The sequence below is a fragment of the Lycium ferocissimum genome, chromosome 12 (genome assembly GCF_029784015.1).
Source record: "Lycium ferocissimum isolate CSIRO_LF1 chromosome 12, AGI_CSIRO_Lferr_CH_V1, whole genome shotgun sequence".
In the NCBI taxonomy this organism is placed as follows: Eukaryota; Viridiplantae; Streptophyta; class Magnoliopsida; order Solanales; family Solanaceae; genus Lycium; species Lycium ferocissimum.
This window is the reverse complement of record NC_081353.1, coordinates 43,250,243-43,262,144: the sequence shown is the minus strand read 5'-3', so window position 1 is coordinate 43,262,144 and position 11,902 is coordinate 43,250,243. Positions and strand designations below refer to the sequence as shown.

The 11,902-nt window shown below is 31.5% G+C and overlaps 1 protein-coding gene across 1 annotated transcript; it reads right to left on the bottom strand.

The window, feature by feature from the left end:
- Window positions 1-8,949: 8,949 nt before the first annotated feature.
- On the bottom strand, window positions 8,950-10,997 carry LOC132040684 (transcription factor bHLH93-like). Its single transcript, XM_059431339.1, has 4 exons — window positions 10,254-10,997; window positions 9,897-10,064; window positions 9,499-9,666; window positions 8,950-9,226 (listed from the first exon to the last, which is right to left on the bottom strand). Exons 1-4 carry the CDS (start codon window positions 10,875-10,877, stop codon window positions 9,140-9,142), a joined length of 1,047 nt encoding a protein of 348 aa, XP_059287322.1. The 5' UTR covers window positions 10,878-10,997; the 3' UTR covers window positions 8,950-9,139.
- Between the last annotated feature and the right edge of the window lie 905 nt (window positions 10,998-11,902).

The following is an 11,902-nucleotide window of genomic DNA, read 5'->3' as shown; positions in this document are numbered from 1 at the left end:
TTTTGCGCTGATCTTTCATTTTTAACCCTCAAGACAAATACCTTTTTCGTGGGGCATAAGTTTATATTTTCGCATTATAAAATTCCACAAGTTATATCTAATTCCTAAAGAGCTTATACCCTGCTAAACATAAGTTCGATTTTGAAGGATAAAATTAAAGACAAACCCATTTGAAGGACAAATATTAAAGACCAGTCCATTTTGAAGGACAAACCGTGTAGTTTCTTCATGAGATTTTCTTTTTTCCTAACAAATTACACGAAGAAGCAATGAGATTGATTTTAGACATAATACTTTAACACTTTTTGAACCTGACTCCATTTATTCTGAACTTGACTTAGCTTGTCAAGATGATACATTCGACTTCCTAGCAGTTGACATGGCAAGGAGCGTGACTATAATCTTTGTTAGGCACGTGAGAGTGAAGAAAAAAATTGAAAAGTAATTTCCAAATGATATATTTCTGATCGTTATCTCACCAAAAAGCCCCAGAAACATGCATTTCCCCTCTCTTTTTCCGGAAAATTACAGTCAAATACCAGTCGACTATCTAGTTCACAAAATATGTATACAATGTATAGGTAGTGTATAAAGTATATTAAATATACATATCTATACATCAAACATATACACTACCTATACAACCAAAGTGAATAAGCAGTGTATACTTCGGTCATATTTGGTAAACTAGATGCCAAAATTTACATTTAGGCAAGTTTCCTTCTTTTTTTTTTCCCCATTTCTTTGTTTTATGTGGCGAAGATACGTGTTCTCCATATGCATGTAGAAATAGTCTAATTATCTTTTCCTTATACAAATTTAAGGTTCTACGGAAGAATCAAATCTGCTCAGGATTTAAAACTTCATATATATATATTAACAAATTTGTTACCACAAAACTCACTCCTTGTTCAATTCATAATATCGATCTTTGAGTTACAATTCATATTTGGGGCCTGTTTGGAAAGCCACCAGGTAAATGGAATTGGGTGTAATTAGGTGTAATTACACAGTTTGGCCTGTTTGTTTGACCAGGTAATTACACAATTAGGTAGGAATTGGATGTAATTGAGAGGGTGTAATTACACTCTCCAATTCTCAAGGGGGGGCTGAGAATTGGGTGTAATTACAGGGTTACTTTTTAATTTTATTTTAATTTCTTTTCTTTTTTAATTTATTTTTTATTTCTAATATTTAATTTCTTTTTAATTTTATTTTAATTTCTTTTCTTATCTAATTTATTTTTTATTTCTATTATTTAATTTCTTTTTTATTTTTACTTTCTAATTATTTGTATTTTTAAAAATATATTTTTCTTTTTATAGAATTTATATTTCATTTCCTTTCTTCTCATTCTCAGCCTTTACTTCTTGTGGTTCCATGTAATTGCTCAAATTTTTTTTTAGTTTTTTATTTTATTCATTTAGCATAACCGTGTTAATATTCTAATTTTTGAAACTACATCTCTTAATATTAGAAAGAATGAGTCATTAACAAACTTGGTATATAATAAGTGACGTTATTAAAGTAGAATTTCGTTGTGAATGAGGTTATAGACTTATATTTTCCCTTCTTTTGAATTATAGGAGTATTTACTTATGTTACATTGAAACATACTTATGTAACGTTGGAATTTGACATAAGAGTATTATGTTAAAAAAAATTCTTTTGGATTTTGAATTTAGGTTATATTTTCGATTTTAAAAATATTTGCTTTAGTACTATTGATTTGTTATTTCACTTTGCATGTTGTTTATTTTTCACTTACAGATGATAGAATTATTGTCAAACATTTGAATAGTGTTATGCAATTATATTTATAAATATTCTTTTTTTGTCAAAGATCCAATCCCGTGATGTTCTCGCAAAAAAGACATGCTTCTAAGTATTTTTAATCAATTAAAATTTAAATATTATTAATTTGAAATTATAAATCAATTATTTTTTACAATATTAGTTACAAATGTATGATTACTAATTAACATATTTTCAAGAAGCAATGTATTGTTAGATAACTAATTTAATATCATTTATAAAGGCACATATTTTTTAAATATTAATTTTAAATTTTTTATAATTAAATTTTATTTTTAAATTAAACCAAGCGTGTAATTACACTTGTGCAACCAAACAAGACACTTGTAATTACAATCGTAATTACATTATGTCAAACAAACAGGCGATTGTAATTACAATACTGTGTAATTACTAGGCTGTGTAATTACTAGGGTAGTAATTACACCAATTCCAATTACCAGGTGGCTTTCCAAACAGGCTCTTGGGGAAATGGTCAAATCTACCTACGCATTATCCGAAATTGAGTATTCCGTTAAACTTTGGGTCTAATCTTAATTACTTCCGATGATACGGAAGAGTCTTATTTTGCTATTTATCCCTAATGAAGCTTCAACTTGAGGTAGTTTTTAAGATTAGTCAAAAGCTGAGTGGTAAATATGAACTTTTTTTCTTGAAGAATTTGAACACGTGGAGTCGCCAAATTCATGCTGGAGGTCCATTAATGATAAGGACAAATACAGGACGACTTATAACAACAAACACACATATACGAATGGACCAAAAGTCCAACGAAAAATAAAATTAGACAATTTCGAATAATATTGGACAAATTTGGACATTTCCCTTAATATTAAAAGGTCCCCTCTAGTGCAATTTGACAATATATTGGTGTTATGTGATTGCTTGAAGATGCTTTCATCAATGAAATACAGCTTTGCAATCAAAACACTTGACATAAGAAAATGCTTGGGTTTCCAAGATATGGCATTAAAAGATTTTGTCAATTAGGTCAAAAGAATCTGATTCTGTTAGGTTAGAAGATTGTATGATGGTGAAAATTATATGGTTTAGCAATATTGTACTAAAACCTTATTATCTCCAACTTGAAGGAACTGTATGTATGATCAACCACCATTTGCACCACCTCCATTAATACTTTTTGGTCCTTTTTTTCTCCTCCATTATTTTTGGACCTTCAGTATCTATAATTGTGTACATATCATTTTTGTAGTTATATCCATTTGAGCACAGCTAACGTTTAAAGTAAGGATTCAAGCGAACTCGGTAATTTTGGTCCAAAATTTATACATATGTGTTTTAAGAAATTTATTCAATACGTACAAATTAATTAATTAATTTACAACTCAGTAATTTATTTAAAAGGGCTAAATCCTAAACCCAGAGACTTCAAATTAACCAAAAAACAAACATTGAAAGTTTTTTTGTCAGTAGTGAAGTCTTTTGGAAACCCTATACATAAGAAATCTTGAATATATACTAACTTGTATTATGTCATTGTGTCTTGAGAATCAAATGCAATTCAACCTGTGTTGTCTTTGAAGAGAATATGGTATATAGATCTCATTGTAGTGAGACTATGGAACAGCCAACAACCTTATTTTCAACCTTTGCATCTTTAACTTCTTAAAAGATCATAGGTAGTTGGCCATTGGATAATTTTCCTAAAGTACTGTGCCAATAGAAATTGTTTAATAGTAGACCAAAAGCCAATGTTTAAGATAATTATGCTTTCTATAATCAAGCCATACCCAAATAACCATCCATTTTTCTATGTTTGCCATTTTTACAAGGACAACTAGACACTTTAGGGTGTGTTCGGTATGAATGAAAACATTTTCTTAAAAATATTTTTTAATTATTTCGTGTTCGGTTGGTCAAACTTTCTGTAAAACATTTTATCTAGAAAAACTAGTTCCTCGGGACTTCCCTAGTGGAAGTAGGGAAAACAAGTTCAACAAGTGGCATTCTACATTGGATTGTATCATCCCTACCGGCCCACCCTCCAACGCACTTCATCTTCACCCCACCCCCGTAGCCCCCATCTCCACCACCCCACACCACTACCCCTACCCCCGCCCCACCTCCCATAGTAATTGTTTAGATTATATACAAATGTTTTTAGGATAATATTTTGTGCTTACGTACCAAACACAAGAAATAAATAAGAAAATCTACTTGTTTTCCTGAAAAACATTTTCCTTCGTACCGAACACACCCTTAGTCTTCAACCATAATCACAATTATATTGAGGCCTATAAAGCTAATCGAACCCTAGCAGTCCTCAGAAAATAAAAAACCAAATCAATGTAATTAAACGGTACCCGGAGCCAAAATGGCTTCTTTTTACAGCCATTACACCAAAATGGCATGCCTTTTTTTTTTAAAACCCAAATGGGTATTTCGTGCAATGTTGCACGAAATGCAACAAATTTTGTTTTTTTTTTTTTGGGGAAGGAAAATATTAAAGGAAAATGGTTATTTTAAGTTATTTTAAGTTTTTAACCGTTAAAAACTTAAAATAACCATTTTCCTTTAATATTTTCCTTCCCAACGTTCTCTCTCTCTATTCTCTTCCTATTTATACACCACAACCCCTTCTCCTCCACCATATATTAGAAATTTCAAGAATTCCTCCATTAAATTTCTTCTCTTTGCCATCAATTTTCTTCCTTTCCATTAATCTTTGAACCAATGATTTATAATACTAGACTTGTTTGAAATCTTTAAAATTTGCCCTTCGGCTAACACCCATAGGTTCCAGGTTCGAACCCACGCGCAGTCAAAATTTTAAAAAAAATTCGCAAGGCAGAGTTTAAATTTCGCTATGCTGGACCCGGCATACTTTTGTTAAGGAATTACCAAAGTTATGCCGGACCCGGCATACTTATGCCTTGTGGGCAGACTTGGCATAAGTATGCCGGTCCGGCATAACTTTGATAATTCCTTCACAAAGTTAATAGGGTCCCGATACAAGTTTGCCCATTAAAAGTATGCCTACATCGGCATAAATTTGTTAACGAATTATCAAACTTATGCCGATGGGGGCATACTTATGCCTTATGGGCGGACTTTGCTAAAGCATATATATGTATTTGTCATTCCAAACTAATTATGGGTTGCATTGTATAGCGTATGTTAATTGTTAAACACCGCGAGGCACGAACCCATTGTCATTAACGTGAGATACTAACTACTATTCGCTTAATTCGAACAATTTATTGTTAGGTTTTGAAAGTATATATACGAAGATCCACACGAATCGAGAATATTGATTTGTTAATTTCTTTGGGATATAACTTAATTACCACAAACTCATTGTCATGGACGCAAAGTTTTATGGTTACTTTAAATTTAATAGCTCAGATTCGAAAAAATCTAGTACTCTATATTCCGTTAAGTTGGACATATCGCTTGGGTTGCTTGTCTGTTGAATTCATACTTATGTTAATTGTTGTTAATTTGTAAGCGAGATTAAGCATGTGAGTTGGAACAATATCTGCATAAGAAGATTAAAATGCAAGCTCGATCCGAGGCATACTTTCTTAGAAATGCAAAGTGAATATCTTTGGAGGGCGAGACTTTTAGTTATATTTAGTTATGCCGGATCCAAATGAGACTTTTAGTTGTGTTTAACTAAAAGTATGCCGGAGAAAATATTTTTAGTTATGTTTAGTTACGGTCCGCATAACTTTGATAATTCCTTCAAAGTTATGTTTAGGGTAAAGATACAATTTTGCCCATTAAAAGTATGCCCCCATCGGCATAAATTTGTTAACGAATTATCAAACTTATGCCGATGGGGGCATACTTATGCCTTATGGGCAGACTTTGCCTTGAAGCATATATATGTATTTGTCATTCCAAACTAATTATGGGTTGCATTGTATAGCGGTATGTTAATTGTTAAACACCACACGTAGGCACGAACCCATTGTCATTAACGTGAGATACTAACTACTATTCGCTTAATTCGAACAATTTATTGTTAGGTTTTGAAGTATATATACGAGGATCACACGAATCTAGAATATTGATTTGTTAATTTCTTTGGGATATAACTTAATTACCACAAACTCACCGTCATGGACGCAAAGTTTTATGGTTACTTTAAATTTAATAGCTCGCATTCGAAAAAATCTAGTACTCTATATTCCGTTAAGTTGGACATATCGCTTGGGTTGCTTGTCTCTGTTGAATTCATACTTATGTTAATTGTTGTTAATTTAAACCGAGATTAAGCATGTGAGTTGGAACAATATCGCGTAAGAAGATTAAAATGCAAGCTCGATCGAGGCATACTTTCTTAGAAATGCAAAGTGAATATCTTTGGAGAGGCGTACTTTTAGTTATATTTAGTTATCTTAGGATCCGCAGACTTTTAGTTGTGTTTAACTAAAAGTCCGCCGGGCTGAAGACTTTTAGTTGTGTTTAACTAAAAGTCCGCCGAGGGGGCGTACTTTTAGTTATGTTTAGTTATGCCGGGTCCGTGATAACTTTGAAATGAAACGTGCTTTCACCACAAGGATAGTTGTATTTCTGTTCTTTCAGCTGTTTATGGCATTGCTAAAGAAGACAGTTAATGTTGCACGAAATGCAACAAATTTTTTTTTTTTTTTTTAATTTCGTTTTTTATATAAAAAACGAAATTAAAAAAAAAAAGAAATTTGTTGCATTAAAAACGAAATGCAACAAATTTCTTTTTTTTTTTTTTTAATTTCGTTTTTTATATTAAAAACGAAATTAAAAAAAAATTGTGCATTCGTGCAACATTACATAAATACCCATTTGGGTTTAAAAAAAAAAAGGCATGCCATTTTGGTGTAATGGCTGTAAAAAGAAGCCATTTTGGCTCCGGACTCTAATTAAACGATTGTAAACGAAATGCTAATTAACTAACCGCACAAATGAGTAGTCCATAGGATTAACACGCCCGTAGTAGCTAGCTAGGAATATTAATTCCGAGGTTTAAGAGGTGCAATATTGTATTTTTATAATGGCATGTTGATTATTCTAGATCGAATAATGATAAAAACCCTCTTGACAACTAGCTTAATGGAATTTGTCTTTTAGAGTTAATTCCAGTGTACCACTCATTTCTCAAGAATGAATCTACAGCTTTTCTATATAAATCATGCATGGGGTTATTGTCGTTTTCCCCATTTGCATGATGCACATAGAGTCTAGTACTTAATTCCAAATTTCTAAAATAAAAATCTGAAAGTGATTGTTTGGAAGATATCATAATTAAACCGCTGGACTACCCCTTGTTTTCGTCCCACATTATTGGTAAGAAAACCATTGGCTCATTTATGCTAGGGTTATACGATCTGTTTCTTGTTTGTTTAATTTGTTATTGAACCTTTATTAGATGATAATATGCTATACAAGCGATTAATCAAGAAAATGGACACATGGATTCACATGCTACATAAGAAGAACAAATTACACAGACGCTATAGAAAGTTACAAAGAAATACATTTAAATTGATATTTAAATTCAAGCTATTTAATCTCAGAAAAACGTACAGAAGATGTCAAATTGCTAGTAAGACTTGTTGAGAGAATTACATGTCCCGGGAACAAGGAGAGACAACGTAGCTATATAAATAATTTAGTTCACACGTTACTCTAGGTCAAGCCTTTAATGGTATGAAATGTATGTATACATACTTGAAAAGTGATTTCACAAGGCAATATCATGCACAACACCTCCCACGGCTATCCCACCCCACCCCCTCCCCCCCACCCCCCCAAAAAAAAGATCAATAAAAAATGTAAGAGATAATGGTCAAAACACACCGGAAATATCAATTTTTTGTGAATTTCCTACCTGAAATATCAAGTGTTTACGTTTCCTACCTAAAATATCACCAATTATATATCAAAACACACATCGACTAATTAATATAAATAGTTAGTGATAGGTTAGGTAGGAAACGCAAAAATCTGATAGTTCAGGTAGAAAACTTACAAAAAGTGATACTTCAGGTGTGTTTTTGACAAAATTTACTCGTAAAGAGTTTCAAAATTAAAGTAAAAATATATATTATTTAAAATTAGCTGATTTGATGCGCACATTAGCTACAAGTAAATTTTTCCACTCAAAGCCTATCTTAGAACTCCTATTAATTAAAAAAAAAAAGAACTCCTATTAAAAAATCTTTTTTTCTTCATGAAACCAAAATGCGGTCACCAATGTTTAGTTAGTGTAGGACCATATATGTTTATGATTAAGTATTCAATGTAACAATATTAATCTGAATTACGATGTAAATATTAACGGTTTGTTACCATGTCACTTCACAGTTGATTTTTTCCAAATGTGCTAATTTGACACCCCTATACTGTGGTAATGTTACTTACGCTACTTCATTATTTTCATATACTAATTTTCGTACCTGCGCGATGTCGGTCGTAGCAAATTACAGTAATAGACGTATCTTATTTATAATATCACATCAAATCTACATTTTTGCTCAGATCGTTTATTTTCTCTTTGTAAGTTAGTTTCTAGTACTCCTATCTTATACATGAAAAGCAAAATAAAGGTTGTTAAAGTGAATTTTTAACACGCTTTAAGTTACAAAAAAATAAAGAGGCTTTGAAATCCAATTTTTATAGTACCATTTTCTTTCACAATTATTATTTTCAATTATTTACTGTTCCAATCTATATTAGTATTTTTTGAAAAAATTATATTAATATTTAATTCTTTCCAAATTATTACTGTGAATGGAATTTGATCAAGCTAGGATTTCTCGCACGATTGATCGTTTAGCAATTAAGATGAGAAAATAATCGTATGCTTTGCAATTCTTTCGGGTTTTTTCTTTTTAGTTTTTGGGGTAAATTACAAATTACACCCTATTAGCGATTTAAGAGAATTACGTGAAAAATGATTAAATAAAAAAAGGCGTCTTGAATATAATGCGATTTGTCTATCAGTGGATGTAAATTAAACTGGATAGCATAACAAGAACAGGAAAACCAATACGTAATAAATTTGCTCATATTTTTGCTTTATTTTTTATCTGATTTTTGCTCACGAGAGGAGAGAAAAGCTTTATAAATGTATGGCTAGCTACGATATAATAAATCAATTGGAGTACTTTTCTTTAGGAAATCAATTACTTGAATTAGTAAGAATCAAATTATTATACAATACGGATGACGAAAGTCACAAAAAATCAATAGCCTCTCCAATGAAAGAGGGACGAGCTCCAAAATTGACAAAATAATAATATGCAAATTCAAGAATCTATCTTGTAACAAAATTAATTCAGCACCTTTTTTCCCTCTAAATTATATTTGGTCAAAAGTACTAGAGACATTTTCCTGCATATCCAGCATTTCTAAATAGTGCCTTCTTTATCTCTTCTGCATTTGTAATTCCTCTTTGCTCCATTTCCTATCACCATCACCAAAAAAAAAGTTCTTAAGAGCCAACATTATAATAATTAAGATCTATACATCAAATAACCATATTAAATTATTAGCAAATAGGAGAGAGTTAATTATGACGAACTTAGATCGAAAATAATACCAAAGCTTTAGTCAGAACAAGTTAAAAGTTAATATAGTAGCAAGAAGATGACTGAAAGCCAGTTTGACCCTTTTAATGTAAAATAATTTTCTTGAAAATATTTTCTAGTAACTAAACACATGAAATATATTTTATACCTCAGAGCAAGAAGCTTGCATTGCAAAATCATTAAAACAGCTGATAACACACTGTTGAGGCTCTAGGCCTAAGGCATCTAGTGTGGTCAATGTTGATAGCAAAAGACTAGATTTCCCTGCACAACTAATCTCCACTCTTGTATCCATATTTCTCTTTTCCACATTAAACTGCAATAAAACATTAAACCAAATTGTAATTCACAACTATCAAAATGAGGTAAAAAAATCAATGAATCCAAAATGAGCATAATCTAATTAAATGTAAACACTTATATATATATTTTTAATAGATATATAGAATTCGAGCAGAAGACAATAAGTTAAGATGAATTCACAGAACTTGCTCTATATCTGCATAAGCAGGGAGGGAGGAGGGGTTGTATCAAATGGAAGGTTACCTTGGGTGAATTTCTGACAAACATTTCGAGGGGCTTTTCATTTTTGAAAATGCTCATCATGTTTAGTTGATTTGGCCCTAGTTCCATTTCTTCTTGCAAATTGTTGATTTGCTCAAGAAGCTCCTTCGTGTAGTCTATAGTATCCCCTAGGATTGACGTTCTGTCCATCTACAAAGGTCAATTAATTATATCAGAACGGGATCTTGAGCTTAACTCAATCATTAGATATATCGCTCATAAGGTAATAATTACTCAAAACTATTTAGGGAGACAATAGCTTATCCCTTAACTAATGTTGGATACTTTAAGAAAATTTAAGAAAATGAAAAAGTGAAGAGTTTCAGGCTCTATAATTACCTTGCTAATTTTGGGAACAATTGATCTAAGCATAGAAAGACGACCATTGAGCCTTTTCCTTCTCCTTCTCTCAGCCATTAAATTCTTTGAAGGCTCCCCATTTGCCTTCTTTGTTTTCACCTTTTTTTCAGGGCACAACCCAATGTTGAAAATGGTAGGGGCTATAGGAGTTGATTCACTTGATTGAGTTCTCTCCAATTTACAATGAGCAAAATTATTTCCAAGTACTTCATAATCTTCCAATATTGATGAGAAATCTTGTAATTGGGAAGTGACAGTGTGAGTAGTGTCCAGCCAGTTGTTGGAAGAATAATCAGTGAGCCCTGGTGGGGACAATTCATCTACTAGCTGTGTTGTGCTATAAAATTCAGTGATTAATGAATTGGCAATTGGCAAATGAGAATATTCTTCAAAGGAAGAAGTAGTTGTAGTAGTAGTAGTAGAAGGAGTAGTAGTAGGAAAAGGATTAATGGCTACAGGATTTTCCCCAAAACATTCATAATTCCAGGCATTATTGTTATACAAATACTCATTCATCTGCATGGGTAGAGATGTTTCCCATAAATCACTTCTTAAAGCTAGTAATTCATCTAATAAGAAGCCATTGTCACTATAATTCTCCATGTCTCTCTCTCTCTTTTGATTTGTTGAAAAGGGGTTTTTAGGAGGCTAATACCAATAATCTATGGAGGAACCTTGACAAAAGCTGTAGTAATGTAGGATAAGTATGGAGCATATTTATAGGAAAACATATTAAGCAAGCTACTTTTTCCTCCTTGTTGTCACGGAATATTAGTGTCTCTATTATGATGTATTAATTATCACCTTGTGATTAGACAAATGGAATCTGCTTCGTTTTTAGATAAAGAGATTTCCAAATGAATTTTTTTGGATCCTAATATAATGTTTTTGTATCGGAAATTTATTGATCCAACTAATTTAAATTGCTAAGACCATTAAAGGAAAAATGTTCCCTATAATTTTGATTTGAAGAATAGTATTTCGGACCTCATTTGGTTAATATAATGGTCATTGATTTGTCGTTTTCACCAATAAATTCTTTTCACAATTTAAAATTATTCATATCAAAACACTTTAGCTTCTTTTAACCAACCGATAGCTGAACTTATTGATCCGATTAATTCAAATAAATTTACTATATATAGGAGAAGCTATTTTGTACCGAATTGATTTTCATTCCCAAACCAATAAGTTTTAGCATACTAATTAAAATGTAATATCATTTACATATATTTAATTGAAGAAACCCAAATAGTTTGTTAAAATAGTAACTATACCATGTTTTTGAGAATAAAAATAAAATGAGTCTAACTGAAGAAAATATATGGAGAATGGACAATCATCTCAAATGTTGAACTCATGTCTACGATCAATTCTTCCTTTTTAGATTGTCAAATGAGTTAAACATTACTCCCTCCTTCCCGCAATAGTTGTCACATTTTTTTTTTCCGCACGCCCCTTAAAAACTAAAAAATAAAAAGTATTTTTTTTTGTTAATTTACCCTCATCTCTCTTCATAAATAATGCTAGCCAACCCTATATTGGTATGGGAAAATTTCAGAAATATACAAGTTGGTCACTTACATTGCAAAAAAATAGCCCAAAATTTACATTACGAAAAATAGCCC

What these genes read in the sequence shown, in the direction of transcription:
- LOC132040684 (XM_059431339.1), bottom strand. Translation starts at nt 10,877, where the DNA reads ATGGAGAATTATAGTGACAATGGCTTCTTATTAGATGAATTACTAGCT. An exon ending in TTGTTCCCAAAATTAGCAAG is followed by an intron (nt 10,065 to 10,253) that starts GTAATTATAGAG and finishes TGACCTTTGTAG; the next exon opens with ATGGACAGAACGTCAATCCT. An exon ending in TGCAAGCTTCTTGCTCTGAG is followed by an intron (nt 9,227 to 9,498) that starts GTATAAAATATA and finishes TGATGGTGATAG; the next exon opens with GAAATGGAGCAAAGAGGAAT.